We start from the raw sequence: 18,013 nt of genomic DNA, 5'->3' as shown, positions 1-18,013 counted from the left end.
GGAGCCGATGCCCGCGCCCTCGCCCTCAGCCTCGCCATGCTCCGTCCGGGCATACGGCGGCTGCGGGGCCTCAGGCTGCTGGGCTTCCAGCCGAGGGGCTCCCCCGGCTGCCCGCGCTCAGTCTGCAGCCGCCAAGGGTGAGTGGGGCTGGTCTACGCGGAGATTCGCGCCTGGACAGCTGCGGGGTTGCAAGCGAGGGGCCGAGAAGTCTCCGGCTGTGGGCACTTGGGCACTTCTGACTCTCCTACCCTCACCTTCTTCAGTCATCTGTAGTGTCTTCTTTTTTTTTTTTTTTTTTTTTGTAGTGTCTTCTGTATTTTATCCAGAGATGGTCCGTGGGAAGGCAAACACAGGGGTATATATGGTCTTCCTTGGCTTAATATACCTTGTTTCTTTACAGTTCATCCTGGAGAAACTCATGATCTAGCTAGCTAGGAAGACAGTCATGCATATAAACATATCCAGCCGCTGAGCAATAATTATAATTAGAGAAGCAGGTACACAGAGAGAGGACCTTAAGCGAGGAAGAACATTGCACTCCTGGCTTTCTTCAACCTGGAAAACATTGGAGAGAGGAGGTGATCCAAGATTTATAGATAATGGACTTCATGATGATTATGGTTTTTCATGTAATAAAATGATAAGTGTGTTTTTAAAGTAGATTGAGATAGATTATTCTCTATGTTTCTTTGCAAAAAAGAAGTCATTTTTTCAATTCTTTAGCTCTATTAGTTATCTACAATTGGTCAGAATTATGGAAAATGGGGTTCAGATCCGTCCTCCTCCCTCTCCCAGCTAAGTCAGGCTGAGGCTCCCCAAATGATTAGATCAATAAATGCAAATCTCACAGACACTAGATGTTAAGTACTAGAAGAATAAATAAGGAGACTCACACTAGTCAGAAAAAGAAAAAACAAACAGAAAACTTTAAGTATCATAGCCTAGTAAAGCTATTATTAAATAAATTGTCTTCCAGAGAGGAAAACCCACCCTTATCTGCAGAATCAAGATGGAAAGACAGAGCAGAAACAGTGATCATTGGAGGTGGCTGCGTTGGTGTGAGTCTGGCTTATCATTTGGCCAAAGCAGGCATGAAAGATGTGGTCCTTCTGGAGAAATCAGAGCTCACTGCTGGATCCACCTGGCACGCAGTAAGAAAACACCTCAGCACCGTCACAGGCACCAAGTTATGCACTTGCACGATTGGTTTCTTTTCCGTTCACAGCTCCCCACTGTGAGCCTGTTAGAGAGAGTTCCCTTTTCATAGTGTTGGAAAGTGCAATTGCAGCTTAGCTGATGGACTTCCAGGGGGGTGATCAACATTTTTGATGTTGGTCATCTTGATAAGATCATCTTGAACATATGGCTTCTGGATTCACAACCTGGTTCTGTCCTTTTCTACTTATGTGACTTCCAGCAAGTTACTTAAGCTTCCATTTTCCAATGTGTGAAATTGGAATAATATTAATAAGTGAAAGTGCAAGTCGCTCAGTCATGTCTGCCTCTTTGGGACCCCACGGACTATACAGTCCATGGTATTCTCTAGGCCAGAATACTGAAGTGGGTAGCCTTGCCCTTCTCCAGGGGATCTTCCCTGGAGTCGAACCCAGGAATCGAACCTAGGTCTCCCGTATTGCAGGCAGATTCTTTACCAGCTGAGCCACAAGGGAATATTAATGGTCCCTACCAAATAGGGTGATGATGAAGATTGAGTTAATATGTGTAAAGTTATTATAGTGAGCAATTAGTAAATGTTAGCTTTTGTATCAAAGGATAGTGGCTGAATATAGGCCTAAGACCTATGTACCCTCACCTGGCTTTAGTCATCCTTTTATATTTATTAATTTATAATTTTAGTTTAATGCTGGGCGACAACAGCTTGGCTTCATGAGGACTTAACTATGACAGCCAAGAACGTGTGACACAGCTCTCGTGTTAATTAAGACACACAACCAAGTTTATCTTGCATATTTAATGGTATGCACAATTGTTCCAGTTCTGTACAATAACTGGGCTTAGATGGAAAGCTGCTTAAGTAAATGAGGTGATTGACACTACTTTCATACTGCCCATCTAGTTATTTCTGAAGTCAGGATGGGAGAGGAAGTTTTTTAACAACATTAGATTCCATTTTTGTTTGGAGGAAGAGTTGGGATAAACAGTAAGGTCCGACTATATAGTACAGGGAACTGTAATCAATATCCTGTAATAAACCAAAATGGAAAGAATATGAAAAAGAATATATACATGTCTATTTACATATATTTGAATCACTTTGCTATACACCAGAAACTAACACAACATGGTAAATCAACTATCAGTTCAGTTCAGTTGTTCAGTCGTGTCTGACTCTTTGTGATCCCCTGGACTGCAGCATGCCAGGCTTCCCTGTCTGTCCATCACCAACTCCCAGAGCTTGCTCAAACTTATGTACATTGAGCTGGTGATGCCATCCAACCATCTCATCATCAACTATACTTTGATTAAAAAAAAGAGTTGAGTAGTGTTACCTTCTGCCTGCCATACCTTTCTGTCATTGGCTTTCCTCCACTGAGACAAGAGGGAACCCCGCTTTTAGAGACCTTTTGACACCCAGAACATGCTCATGGTATGGGATATAGTTGGATCTCCTTTCTCCAGCCGAGTTTGGGGGAGGGCACTGCCCAGACTTAAGCCTAGTTCACTCCAGCGTCCCCATGGTCATGTAGTCAGACTACAGCCGCCAACTGGATAGAGACTTCTAGAAAAACAGCACCAAGCCCAGTTTCTCTCCCTTCTTTCCTTTCCTGCCACCCCCTCACCCTTCAGTCTGGGATGGAGGCCAGGTCCTCCTTGAGTGTCTCTCTCTGTTTGTTTTTCCCGAGTGTCTCTTCTGCACCTCCACTGGCACACTTGTCTCTTGTGTCACCAGTCCTGCCTCAGCTTCTTTCCCAGTATCTGGAGAGACGGTCCAGGAAGCCATTGATGCTGCTGGCTCTTCTCCCCTCCCTGAACCAGACTTCCTAGGCAGGCTTCCTGTTGTCATGTAATAGAAAGCTTGTATTTATCCCCCACCTTTCTCTAACTTCTTTTCAGCAGATATTTGGTTATTCTTTCAACAAATATTTATGAAGATCCTGTGTTGTGTCGGGGCTTCCCTGATAGCTCAGTTGGTAAAGAATCCACCTGCAATGCAGGAGACCACAGTTCAATTCCTGGGTTGGGAAGATCCACTGGAGAAGGAATAGGCTACCCACTCTAGTATTCTTGGGCTTCCCTGGTGGCTCAACAGACTGGTTCCAAATAGGAAAAGGAGTACGTCAAGGCTGTATATTGTCACCCTGCTTATTTAACTTATATGCAGAGTACATCATGAGAAACGCTGGACTGGAAGAAACACAAACTGGAATCAAGATTGCCGGGAGAAATATCAATAACCTCAGATATGCAGATGACACCACCCCTATGGCAGAAAGTGAAGAGGAACTCAAAAGCCTCTTGATGAAAGTGAAAGTGGAGAGTGAAAAAGTTGGCTTAAAGCTCAACATTCAGAAAACTCAGATCATGGCATCTGGTCCCATCACTTCATGGGAAATAGATGGGGAAACAGTGGAAACAGTGTCAGGCTTTATTTTTTGGGTTCCAAAATCACTGCAGATGGTGACTGCAGCCATGAAATTAAAAGACTCTTACTCCTTGGAAGGAAAGTTATGACCAACCTAGATAGCATATTCAAAAGCAGAGACATTACTTTGCCAACAAAGGTCCGTCTAGTCAAGGCTATGGTTTTTCCTGTGGTCATGTATGGATGTGAGAGTTGGACTGTGAAGAAGGCTGAGCACTGAAGAATTGATGCTTTTGAACTGTGGTGTTGGAAAAGACTCTTGAGAGTCCCTTGGACTGCAAGGAGATCCAACCAGTCCTTTCTGAAGGAGATCAGCCCTGGGTGTTCTTTGGAAGGAATGATGCTAAAGCTGAAACTCCAGTACTTTGGCCACCTCATGTGAAGAGTTGACTCATTGGAAAAGACTCTGATGCTGGGAGGGATTGGGGGCAGGAGGAGAAGGGGACGACAGAGGATGAGATGGCTGGATGGCATCACTGACTCGATGGACATGGATCTGAGTGAACTCCAGGAGTTGGTGATGGACAGGGAGGCCTGGCATGCTGCGATTCATGGGGTCACAAAGAGTCAAACACGACTGAGTGACTGAACTGAACTGAACTGAACTGGTGGCTCAGCTGGTAAAGAATCTGCCTGAAATGTGGGAGACCTGGGTTCAGTCACTGGGTTGGGAAGATCCCCTGGAGAAGGGAAAGGCTACCCACTCCAGTATTCTGGCCTGGAGAATTCCATGGACTGTACAGTCCATTGAGTCACAAAGAGTCGGACACGACTGAGCTGCTTTCACTCACTCACTGTATTGTGTCAGGCCAGAACTGTTCTAGGAGATGAGGACACAGCAGTGCCCAAAAGAAAGCCCTGCCCTCACACTTGGGTATTAGAGGAATACCCGAGAGGGTGGGCTTACACCTTTGTCACACTTCTGGATTGTATAAGGAGGGTGTGCATTTTAACATTTTAATTACTAATTTGTTCATTTTAGTTGATTGATTTGATGTAACCTGCATTTTAGTTACTGGATTCCCTGCACTATCACTTCTTAAACATCTCATGCATAATAATGGTAACAATAAAATGGCATATCCTTAGCCTAAGATCTTTTTAAGGAAAGTAGGCAAAATTTTTAAGATGAAAGCTTCTTGTTAAAAGTTAACTGTGCAAAATAATTTCTCCTTAAGCAGAGAGATACCAGGATGAGTTGGAAAGGCATTATCTACTTTGTGAACAAAGTTGTAGACTCTGCTTCACAAAATGAGGTTCATGCAGTATGATTTGAAGGTGGACTCAGGCATCAGAAGCCGGGTTATACGGGTCCCTGCAAATACAGACAGCAAAAACAGAATTGTCCTAGGAAGCCGATTAGAGGAATTCTTGCAAATCAAGAGGTCTCCCACCAAGGAGCATCATGAAGATATCCCACATGATAGAATTTTTTGAGATATAACTGACATATTAGTTTCAGGTATACAACATAATGATTTGATATTTGTATATATTGAAAAATGATCACAATAAGTCTAACTAACATCCATTACCACACATAGTTACAAAACTTTTTCTTGTGAAAAGAAAAACGTTTAAGATTTACTCTCTTAGCAACGTTCAAATATGCATTACTGTGTTGTTAGCTATAGTCACCATGGTGTATGGTACATCCCCGGGACTTATGATCTCATACCTGGAAGTTTGTGCTTCGACTTCACTTTCACTTTTCACTTTCATGCATTGGAGAAGGAAATGGCAACCCACTCCAGTGTTCTTGCCTGGAGAATCCCAGGGACAGGGGAGCCTGGTGGGCTGCCGTCTGTGGGGTCGCACAGAGTTGCACTCGACTGAAGCGACTTAGCAGCAGCAGCAGCACCCATTTTACCCATCCTCCAACCCCTGCCTCTAGGAACCATCAATGTATTCTCTATAGCTCTGAGTTCTGTTGTTTTGTTTGTTTGTTTTTAGATTCCATATGTAAATGAGATCATTCAGTATTTGGTATTTGTAGTTCTTTGCCTGTTTATTTAGCATAATGCCATCAAGCTTCATCCACGTTGGTACAAATGACATTTCTTTCTTTTTTATGGCTGATTAATATTCCATTTTATATATATATATATAATTATATCTATGTGTGTATACATATATATATCTCCATTCATTTTTAACATAGAGAAGTTTTGGAGGAGATATGGAAATGTGGAAGTTTGAGGGGCCAGCTGGAGGGACAGACTACAAAAATAAAGGCAGTAGCACTGAATACAAACATGCGCTCAAGACTAAACATTTCTGGAGCAAGGGGAATCAGATGCTTTGGGGAGGAAGGCACAGCTTGTGAATATTCAAAATGGAGTCACAAATCCCCAAAGTCCTGAGGTTTTGCTATATTTTAATGAGACTGCTTTGTCAGCACCTGGTACTACTATTGATACTAATATAGGATGGAAGGAAAGTGGAGAGGATGGCGTAAGAAATGGTTTTGGCCCAATGGGTCCCTGGGAGAGGCTGCCCCTGGGAACGGTGCTAAAGAGGATGTTTTAGAGGGCTGAGAACTAAAGATGCAAAACTTTCCATTTAGGTATAAGAAAACAATATCAGGCCTTTCTCTTTATTTTATGTAAAATATAAGAAAGAAATTAATCTTTATTGATCTTTATAAATAGCCCTTGCCTTTGATGTGGTTGACGTATTGTGTATGACGACAAGGTTGGCCAGGGAGAGGTTGACAGTCTACAGTGGAAGCATCCTCATTCTCTGGTCTGTCTTCACTCAGCCATGACATTTTGCAGATCACGTGTTGTGGATATCAACAGGATAGTGAGCTCCAGCATATTGTGATTGATTTTACAGAAACAAGGCTTTAAATAATATTGTTTGTGATGAAAGGGAGAGTGAATGACTTTGAGAGTGTTGTGCTACACAGAGATTAATTGGTTATACTGTAACAGTAATTAAAAGAGTTGTAAAACTTAAAGTTTTTCTTTTGAAAAAAGACAAATGTCCCCAGTTTGGTGATCTTTGTAGTGATGGAAATAGCTTCAGGCAGTCTATGTAGTATAAACATATAAAACAATAGACATAGTCTATTCCTTCAAAGTCAAGGTGATGTTCACAATAAGTGAAAAACAATGAATTTTAGCAAAATAGTCCTGTTGGAAAGAAAGCATTTTGAGAAGGGATGTTTGGAAATGTTGATATCATGATTAGATTTTTTTCTTACCAAAATGATATACCACCTAGAAAAACTCTCATGTATGCAAGAGATACATTTAAATGTAAATATATTTAATATTTTCCCAAATAAGGAGTTTCAGTAGGGTTTGCATCCATTTGTTAAAAATATAAAATGTGAAAGTGAAGTGAAAGTGTTAGTCACTCAGTCATGCCCTACTCTTTGTGACACCATGGACTATAGTTCACCAGGCTCCTCTGTTCATGGGATTTTCCAGGCAAGAATACTGGAGTGGACTGCCATTCCCTTCTCCAGGGGTTCTTCCCAACCCAGGAACTGGACCCAGGTCTCTCGCGTTGCAGGCGGATTCTTTACTTCTCACTGCCCTAGCAGCAGGGAAACTAGGCTAGTGTGAGTTGCTAATAGAAATAGTTATTCTAGTTCAGTAAGAAAGATGAACTTTTCCTTCACCAGAAATTCATAGAAGAATTTGTTCCCTAGGCAAAGGATATTGGGCTAAACATTTTGAGTAAGAGTTTTACAAAAACAAATCCATGTGACTCTTTCAGAAGAGAGATCATTAACCTGTGAAAATAGCTTCCCAGGCTGGGGAAGAAGACTGATGTAGTGTAGATAGGTCACTTTCTGGTGGCCTGACTTAACCTAGGTTAAATTTAGAGGATCTTGAGGAGTGAATGATGGACAGAATCCTAGGCCTAGGCTCATGAATATACATTTTCTCAACTGACGCAAGATAAAAGGGAGACAAAATTGAGTTCTCTAGAAGATACCTGAAAGCCAAAGATTATTATTGAACTAGAAATGTTCCTATCATACTAGATACCAATCATGTAAAGAAGGATGAGATGTTTGGCTAAAAGTTAGGGAGTCTGACTCACAGGTGCATCATTATGGGGCTGGACCATGAGAGAACTTATAAGTTGGGGCAACATTTTTCTCAGAAAAGTGGCCAAACACTTGACAAGTACTTGATAGACACCCCAAGATTCTGGTCCATAAAAGATGATTGATGAACTTTAATGGTGGGTTTTTTTTTAATATAAGTACAGTTGATTTACAATGTTGTGTTAGTTTCAGGTATACTGTTAGGTTGGTACAAACAAACTTGCAATTTTGGACCATGAATTTTAAATCGTTATAACTAGACTTAAACACATCCTTGGAGAAGGCAATGGCACCCCACTCCAGTACTCTTGCCTGGAAAATCCCATGAATGGAGGAGCCTGGAAGGCTGCAATCCATGGTGTTGCTGAGGGTTGGACACGACTGAGCAACTTCACTTTCACTTTTCACTTTCATGCATTGGAGAAGGAAATGGCAACCCACTCCAGCGTTCTTGTCTGGAGAATCCCAGGGATGGGGGAGCCTGGTGGGCTGCCATCTATGGGGTTGCACAGAGTCGGACACGACTGAAGTGACTTAGCAGCAGCAAACACATCCTTATTAGTCAAAATAGGAACCATTATGATCAAAACATTTTTGCCAACAAGAAATAAGTATTTTTTTCCTGTAGCATAAAAGTCTGTGCTTCAGGGTTCAACAAACTCTTGGAAAGCATTTTCTGCTTACTGCCAGTTGTAGAAGTGTTTTCCCTATAAAAAGTTGTCAAGATCCTTGAATAAGTGTAGTCAGTTGGCAAGAGATCAGGTGAATATGGCAGATGAGGCAAAATGTTGTAGCCCAGTTGTTCAACTTTTGGAGTGTTGGTTGTGCACCGTGTGGTCAGTCACTGTCGCGGAGAAGAACTGGGCCCTTTCTGTTGACCAATGCTGGCTGCAGGCATTGCGGTTTTTGATGCATTTCATCGATTTGCTGAGCATACGTCTCAGATATAATGGTTTCACCAAGACTCAGAAAGCCATAGTGGATCAGACGGGCAGCAGACCATCAGACAGTGACAATAACATTTTTTGTGTGTGCAAGTTTGGCTTTGGAAAGTGCTTTGGAGCTTCTTGTCAGTCCAACCACTGAGCTGGTCATCACCAATTGTCATATAAAATCCACTTTTTGTCGCATGTCACAATGCCATCAAGAAATGGTTCATTATTTTTACATAGAATAAGGGAAGATGACACTTCAAAATGATGATTTTTTTTTTCAGTCCGCTCATGAGGTGCCTACTTATCAACTTTTTTCACCTTTCCAATTTGCTTCAAATGCCGAATGACTATAGAAGAGTCGATGCTGAGTTCTTCAGCAAGTTCTTGTGTAGTTGTAAGAGGATCAGCTTCAACAATTGCTCTCTATTGGTCATTGTCAACTTCCAATGGCCAGTTACTACGCTCCTCATCTTCAAGGCTCTCGTCTCCTTTATAAAACTTCCTGAACTGCCACCGCACTGGGCCAAATAAGTTGTTGATGTTGTGAGTTGTCTCTGCTGCTTTACAACCCATATTGAACTCAAATAAGAAAATCACTTGAATTTGCTTTTATCAAAATCATTTCCCTAGTCTAAAATAAATATAAAATACATAGCAAGTAGTAAGTCATTAGCAAAAAAACATAAAGTGAGAAATGTGCATTGAAATGATGTATAGCATAACCACACTTATTTAAGAATGTATTCCAATATCAAATGGCAAAGTTCAACAATGCAAAACTGCAATTACTTTAGCACCAACATAATACAAAGTGATTCAGATATATATATATATATTTTTTCAGATTCTTTTCTATTACAGGTTATTACAAAACATTAAACATAGTTCTCTGTGCTAAACAATGGATCCTCATTATTTACCTATTTTATATATAGTAGTGTATATCTGTTCATCTCAAACTCCCAATTTATCCCTCCCCCAGCCCTTTCCCCTTTGGTAACCATTAGTTTGTTTTCTACATCTGTGAGTCTGTGTCTTTTTTGTATGTAAGTTCATTTGTATCTTTTTTTAGATTCTGCATCTAAGCGATATCATATGATATTAATGGGGGTATCTTTGAGTTCAAGAGAACCAAATGCCCCATACAATCCTAGAAGAACCTTATAAATAGTCCTAAACAGATTTTATTTTAAACAGATTGTGTTTGGATGAGCCTTCCAGGGTAAATTAGCTACAGAATGGGGCCCCAGACATTTAATTGAGAGAATTTGCTTCATATCATTGCTTCAAATTCTTTGTCTGGATGCTATATCGTATCTGCTAGAATTGGTAGAAGAGGTTTTGGAATGTAGTATTTAGATATTTTCTTGAGACAGATGATTCCGTATTGACTCAGGAAATATTTGTGGGGTAGAGTCTTTGTGCTCATTCATGAAACTGGTTAAACTACAACCAAAGTCTGTTTACCACTCAACAGGTTCTATTTCTTGGGAATGTTCTAGTTCTTAAGTTTTGGAAATTTCAAGAAAGGAAACAGGAGAGCTGCTCAATTCAAGGGAATGGTGGGGACTGGGACAAGGAAAACTTTTTGCTTGCTTGTTCATAGTTCTTCTCCTTAAGGGAACGCACATGCTTTGTTAATTTGAGTCCACATTATATGTCACCGCCCCCCCTCCCCCCACCGCCAATTCTTCCTAATAGTGCATATTCCTAACCTAAGTGATTCCATCTAAGTCATCCCGTTTCTGAATCTGCAAACACCTCTTTCTCTAATAACTTTTATGGACTTAACGTATATGTTTGTTGGCTGGTTCTTGCATTATTTATGTGGTTCAGATGGGTTCTTATAACTGTCATTGCTTTAAGCAATGTGTGTTCAAACTGATTCTGATGTATTTTCATCCCCAAAGGACTGGCTGGTACTTCTCAGTTTCTCACCAACAGTAATTTAATTCTTAACAGATAAATTATTAACATTTTGAAAATGTTAAATTTTTTTTTTTGGTATTTCCTTTCCTTCCCACTTTTAAGGCAGGTTTAACAACTTACTTTCATCCTGGAATAAACTTAAAGAAAATACATTACTATAGCATCAAACTTTATGAGAAACTGGAAGAAGAAACTGGACAGGTAAATGCATTTAACTTGAAATTATCTTTTAGGTCAGTTTCTGAGATACAGAAGATTACTGAAGGATTTTGATATCATCATGTTTCACTGTCTATAGTGATGTCTATGGCATGTGAAATGTCTAATGTAGAAGATTCTGATGAGAGTTTAAGATGAGAACCTCTAGAGCTTGCTTTTCAATCAATTGAATTTCTTGAAGTATATTACCCATGTAACTACCTGCTCCTCTTGATTTTTTAAATGAGAAGAGAATAAAAAGCAGTCTTTAAAAATATCTTTGGTCAGCTACTATATCTGGAAACTAAGAAATCAGAGCCTTTCAGCCCTGATTGGCAAAGGATCTGATGATCATACATGCCAGATTGTCACATGACTTTGAAAAGTGCTTCCCTTAAAGCCCCTTACTTTTATTTTCATCTCATCTCATTTGTATTAGTACTGTCAAAATAAAGTGGCAGGCAAAGAGTATCCATAGACTGACTGAAGTCTACTTAAAATTTTCAAGCCATTTCCCTTTCTTAAAACCATCACATGGCTCTCCACAGTCTACAAGACAAAAGCCAAAGAGGGGCCTTTATAAGCTAAGCCCTGCCTGCTTTCCCAACATTTCTCTTGCCACTCTTTGCTCTGCTTATATGCTTCAGCTATTCTTAATTATATACAGTTCTAGAATGAGCTGATCTCTGTCCCTGAGACGATATTGCCTCTGGTCCCCATTTCAGCATCACCCTCCACCTTCCTGGCAGTCATCTGCTTTGAGAAGCCATCCCTAACTTTCTTCACCCAGCAATCAGATGGGACTGAGCGTGCATCTCTTGGTTCTAAGAACATGAGTGCACAACCCTCTTATAACACGAATCTCTCTCAGTTGTGGTTGTCGCTTTATTTACTTTATTTAATTGGTCTTTCCTACAGACTCTGAGCAAGTCAAGGATAAGGGCTGCATCCTTGTGACTGTCCTGGGTCTTCACTGCCGTGTGTGGGCTCTGGTTGCTCCGGCGGGGGCTGCTCTCCAGGTGCAGCGTGCAGGCTTCTCAAAGCAGTGGCTTCTCTAGCTGCAGAGCACAGGCTCTAGGGCATGTAGGCTCAGTAGTTACAGCTCTTGGGCTTCGCTGCTCCACAGCATGTGGACTCAAACTCATGTCTCCTTCACTGCAGATGGATTCTTAACCCCTGGGCCACGAGGGAAGTCCAAGGACTTCATTTTTGATCTCTGTCACTCAGGGCGTCGCTGAGTGTTTGGCCAAGTAAAGAACTTGAGTAAATGCCAAATGAATATTTCTTTCAGTTCATACTTATTCTCCTTGTTTCAACATTCTAACTCTTCATGTTCCCTCTCCAACGTTTTCCACATAATTTTCTTCCACTCTGTAGATGAATACCATCTCACGTTATAATTATGCATTTAGCTATCTGTCTTTACCTGCAGACTGTAAGCTCCATCCAGGCAGGGTCTTCCTCTCTCTTGTTCACAACAGCTTCTCTAAGGGCTTAGTATGGTGCCTGGCACAGAGGAGGCACTAGTGAATATTCCTTGAATGAATATCTTTTTGTATGAGGCAAACATGGTGTATAGTTATCACTGTCATGCATAGTGAATCTCTTTTCTGGCACACCTGCATTTTCACTGTGCTGGAGAAGAACCATGGTTGAGTGCCAAGTCATGATTTACTAACGAGTTTTTATTGGCATCATTGTTGCAGGTGGTGGGATTCCATCAGCCAGGTAGTATCAGAATTGCTACCACTCCTGTAAGGGTAGATGAATTTAAATATCAAATGACTCGGACTCGCTGGCATGCAACAGAGCAGTATATTATTGAACCTGAAAAAATTCAAGAAATGTTTCCTTTACTCAACATGAATAAGGTATTTATCTTAAGGGCATTTTCACCATTTGTTAATTTTAATTAAGATTAGAAAATGTTATTTTAGACAGTTAATTAAAAATAGAAAAACTTTGTGCATAGATTTTGAATGACAAAATCAGATGTTTAATGCTGAAATTTGGGTAAATGAGAAGGTGGGATATTATGTATGTTAAATAAAGTAAAAGTAATGAACAATCTGATTAGTTTTCTACCTATGACAACCAAGGAAATATTTTCAATACCTCTCTATTACTGTGTCCCTCAGATCTAGAGGTTTTTATAATAAACCTTCTGCCTGAGACATGGAAAGAAAATAACTGGGTGTGATAAATGTGTGTGTAGAAAGAATGTATTATTAATTTTTTTTATAAAATCAAAGATAGAAATACATGCTATACCTAATATATATTGCTACACAAATATCACCTAACTCAAATAAACTAGCCTGACAATCTCTGTATCAGGTTATTGATCTAACCAAATTTGGCTGAGAAAATCCATTTGGATATTTAGTGTCTTTTTGCTGAGTGATAATCCCTTTTGAATAATAGTAAAAATGACTAATACCGCACTACCTAACACTACAGCACATAATTATGTACTAGGTATTTGCTAAGCCTTTCACATGTATAATCTCATTTAATCTTCACAATAAAAATAAGAAGCATTTGGGCTTCCCAGATGGCCCAGTGGTAAAGAATCTGCCTGCCAATGCAAGAGACACACAAGAGATATGGGTTCATTCACTGCGTCAGAAAGATCCCCTGGAGTAGGAAATGGCAACTCACTCTAGTATTCTTGCCTGGAAAATTCCATGGACAGAGGAGCCTGGCAGGCTACAGTCCATGGGGTTACAAAGAGTCATACAGGACTGAGCCACTGAACCTACCCACACCAACACACCCACACATTATCAAGAAACAGGAAATTGCAGCGTGGTTCACATAGTGGGCCCAAGACCATCCAGTTAGAAAGTTGGAGCAGAGATTTGTCCTAGGCTCTCTGACTCCTTTATACGTACTACCTCAGGGTATCAGGCAGGGCTGTTCAGGGAAGCAGAGGCTTGTGTTTCTCCCTGGTAAGTCCAGCAGTGTCTCTGATCCAAGAGAGTTCATAGCTTTGACCTGGGAGCTGGGGTTGTTTGCCTCTGGGAGTCTTCACAGGCAGCCGTCTGTAGTTGCGTGTGATTCCAGCGTGATGGCAGTTTGGTGTTGCGTCGCATCGTCTGCATTAGCATTCTGCCATCACTGCTAGGAAGCATATTCTTCTATTTGTTTGTATGTCAATCTTGGGGTGCTTTGCTGCAAGTCCTCACCATCACAGATTTTTCTCAAGAATACTAGGCAGTGGAAATATGTGGGAAGAGTATTCTCCTCATCTGGGCAGGGTTCCAAATCAAATAGATAGAGGATCACTGCATAAGGACATATCCATTATAAAAGACCAGTGTGATGTGTGTGTGTGTGTGTGTTAGTCACTCAGTCTTGTCTGACTCTTTGCAACTCCATGGACTGGAGCCCACCAGGCTCCTCTGTCTATGGAATTCTCCAGGCAAGAATGTTGGAGTGGACTGCCATTCCCTTCTCCAGCGGTTCTTCCCGACCTGCATTGTAGGCAGTTTCTTTATCATCTGAGTCACCAGGGAAGACAAGTGATATTTAGACGTTTACAATAATACAAATGCCATTGAAATAAAAATTCTCTTGCACTAAACCTGTAACCAGAGATTGGATTAGTAATCCAAAACTTCCCACAAAGGAAAGCTGGGCCCCAGATGGCTTCACTGGGCCCAGACATTAAAGAAGAATTACTACAATTCTTCACAAAGTCTTCCAAAAATAGAAGAGAAGTGAACCCTTTCCAACTTTTTCTATGAGGCCAGAATGTATACCAAAACTAGACAAAGATGTCATGAGAAAAGAAAGACCTCTATCTCTTATGAATACTGATGTAAAAATCCTCAACAAAATACTAGCCAATTGAATTCAGCAACTTATATAAAAAAGATTCTTTAGCATAACCAACTGGAATTTATCCCTTATGCCAGGTTAGTTTTAACATCTGAAAAATCAATCAATGTAACTTTGGATAAATAGAATAAAGGATAAAAAATACATGATCATCTCAATAGATGCAGAAAAAAAAATTTTGACAAAAGCCTCTTGCCCATACTTGGTGCTTAATAGATTTTTGTTGAATAGATGAGAACTAACTATATATTTCACTGCTCCCTCCTTGTTTCATCTGAGCTGGATTCTTCTTTGTTTCTCCCTCAGTATCTCAAGCCCTAGCACAAAGTAGGTATTTAAGAACAAGTTGTTGAATGACTGAATCAAGTACACATTTCCCAGATACCAGTTATATATTTAACATGTGAATTTATTAATAATATTAAATAATAAATATAAATAACTGATCAATTAGTATTAGATTTGACTACAGATGTCAGAAACCAAAATAATAATGCTTAGACAAGATAGGTGTTTATTTCTCTTTTATTTAGGTAATCCAGGGCTTGAATGGTGACTCTTCTCCATGAAGGCTTCAGGGACCCAGTTGCCTTCTAAATCACTGCCCTGCCATTCCTAGGGTGTGGCTCTTTTGTTCTTATTCCAGGATGGCAGCTAGAGCACCAACCATCATGTCTGCCTCACAGGCAGCAGGGTGGAGGAAGGGACAAAGAAGGGACAAGAGGCATATGCCAGTTGTCTTTTTAAAATGATTCATGTGACCATGATACTTTCATTTGCATTTCATTGACCAGATTTAGTAACAGTTTCAGTTACCAGCTGGAACGAATGGCTGCCAGCTATTGGACACTCTTTGTTCTTAGTGGTTACGTGTCTAAAAAAACATTTGTCTTCCATTGCTTTCTAGGGGAGGGAAGAATGAATGTTGGAGACAATTGCAAACTTCTTTCAAATAGCTTGTTTACTTGGCTCTAAATGTGATTCCTACCTAGGTCTGACCTTGGACAGGGAAAATAAAGTGAAGATGAAGCAATCTGATGCCATGATGCATTTTTAAAGTTAAGCTTTACTAAGTATTTGCTGGCAGGATACTGAGTGAGTATATATATATAAATTCATTTGAATATTGACTCTTGTATGATCCATTTAGATTTTAGCTGGACTGTATAATCCTGGAGATGGTCACATTGATCCGTACTCTCTAACTATGGCCCTGGCGGCTGGGGCTAGGAAATATGGTGCCCTTTTAAAATATCCTGCCCCAGTGACTTCTTTGAAACCAAGGTCAGAAGGAACATGGGATGTTGAAACACCACATGGATCTATGAGAGCAAATAGAATTGTGAATGCTGCAGGTAAGCATCTTTTCCAATAGTGGGTTTTTTTTTTCAAGTGGCAAAGAAATAAGATATTTAGCTATAAAGTAATGTTTTATACTCTAAACATTGTTATGAAACACTGTGATGCTCTCATGAACATTTTGTCTGTTTCTGAGCTACAAATCTCTCCCTCCATCACCTTGTTCTTCATATGTGCGATATGATGCTGCCCTTGGTTATCCATAAGAAGTTGGTTTTCCATCTTATTCTGTTCCGGGTCATATTTTGCCAAACTATGCTTCTTTTTCCTTCCTAAATTTTTGCCTTCTTCACAATAATAACCGAATTCTAAGGTTCAAATTCATGAGCATTGTCTTTTTGATTTTTAGAGCAAATTTGATCATTTGTATCCTTTCTCATCCATTTCGATTACTTGACTCTATTCAAAAAACTTTAAACTCATTAAATGTATTGCATAATCTTTTCTTTAGTATGCTCTGTTACAATTTAGACTCAGAATGTTGAAGCCAAAAGGGATATTTGAGATAATCTAACAACTCACTCATCTTCCATTTGTGAAGATCAAAGTCCAAGAAGTTTATGTTTATTGCAAAGTGACAATTATGCTAATTGGCAAAATGACAGTTATGTCAAAACCAGGACTTGAACCTGGGTCTTTGGATTCTTGAGTTAACACACTTTCTATCAGGTCCTTCGCCTATGAAGTAATTTTCAAATAACACACTAAAAATAAATTCTTGTGCAAATGAAACTGCTTGTGCAGTCTAACCTGGGATAATACTTTATATTTACCTATGGTACATAATGGTTAATTTAAAACCTAAAATAAGCATGAGGCAGCTGTTGCTTTTCTCGTGGTCTGCTCTTTGAGTCATTGCTTATATTTACAAAGTGAAAACAACCTTTATTATTTATCAGATCAGATGATATGCCATGAGAACATGCCAGAAGCAAGTACTCTTAGGATTCTTTCCTTTAGATTGTATCTTCTGTTTGATGTTATTTTTTTAACAAAACATTTTTAGTGACCCTGGAAAAAGTAATGTCTTCAATATTTAAGAGTTTATGTTAGTATTTCTGACTCTTTCCAATCCATGCTCCCATTTGTAAAGCATAAAAATCTCATTCTTTGCCATCATTTGAAATTCTAAATAATGTAAGATGACTTGCCTAAAAAATAAAAGCAAAAGCATTGCTTTGTTTTTGAACTTTGCTTGCCCCGCCCCCAAGGAAATCTCCATCAGGAACTCCCTCCAACCCCCACTCCCCTCCGCCCAGCCCCCCCCCGCCACCCCCTGCCACCCGGCCACTGTCCTTGGGCACACCTGGTCTAAATTCTGCCAGAAGATCTAAGGCAATAAAACCGTTCGTTCTCTTTTTCCAAGTAGCAAAAATTCTTTGTCATCTTGCAACTTTCTTTATGGTCTCATGAATTCAGCCTCTAAGAACATTTGACGGTTTTCATAGTGATAGTAAATACTAAACAGGCCTTCTCTGGCTTCTTATCCAGCACCTGTGACAGACATTGCTCATTGATCACTGAACTCATTTCAGAGAGACTTGGACAAACCCCATGATTTTTCTTACACCATGGTTCAGGCAGCCACATGCTCTTAACCGTTTTGAGAAATAACATAGAAGACCTTAATTTAACACATTTATCTCTTATTTTCCTAAAATGGATAAATATGTATGCATACAATTCATTGCCATCATAATATTTCTTTTTTCTAAAGCACAATTTGTGAGGAATAAGGAATCCTTGAAGAGAAAGAATAATTTCCAAAGAGATCTGCCCTAAGTCTAGGACATTGGTTACCAAATGAGGTATTCTGTGCAGCTGTGCAATCCTGTGGGGTGGCCTGGGCAGAGGAGAACAAGAGCAGGAGGTCCTGGAGAAATATTTCTGGTGCTGGCCTCAAAAAGCAAATCCCAGAGCAGTATCAGAAAAACTGTTCTTCAGATGTCCTGCTTCTGAATGCCTCTGCTCCTGATGCCTTTAACTCAGCCACATCTGAGTTCCATCCTCAGGTCTTGATAACTCCAGGTAGCTCCTTGTTCACAGTTGTATGAAGAACTGTGTGCTTGTACACTTGGT

General features: G+C 40.1%; 1 protein-coding gene across 1 annotated transcript in view; it reads left to right on the top strand.

Moving 5' to 3' along the window:
- The first annotated feature begins 14 nt into the window (after positions 1–14).
- The window catches only part of DMGDH (dimethylglycine dehydrogenase), an 85,023-nt gene continuing 67,024 nt past the window's right edge, over positions 15–18,013 (top strand). The window contains exons 1-5 of the mRNA XM_055536656.1: positions 15–137; positions 977–1,151; positions 10,637–10,735; positions 12,439–12,603; positions 15,726–15,930. Of these exons, the coding sequence (XP_055392631.1) occupies positions 37–137; positions 977–1,151; positions 10,637–10,735; positions 12,439–12,603; positions 15,726–15,930 (745 nt within the window). The 5' untranslated portion in view covers positions 15–36. The remainder of the gene's footprint in view (positions 138–976; positions 1,152–10,636; positions 10,736–12,438; positions 12,604–15,725; positions 15,931–18,013) is intronic.

The sequence above is a fragment of the Bubalus kerabau genome, chromosome 10 (assembly GCF_029407905.1).
Source record: "Bubalus kerabau isolate K-KA32 ecotype Philippines breed swamp buffalo chromosome 10, PCC_UOA_SB_1v2, whole genome shotgun sequence".
In the NCBI taxonomy this organism is placed as follows: Eukaryota; Metazoa; Chordata; class Mammalia; order Artiodactyla; family Bovidae; genus Bubalus; species Bubalus kerabau.
Note: the sequence above shows the minus strand (reverse complement) of the source record. Positions and strands in the feature narration are given on the sequence as shown.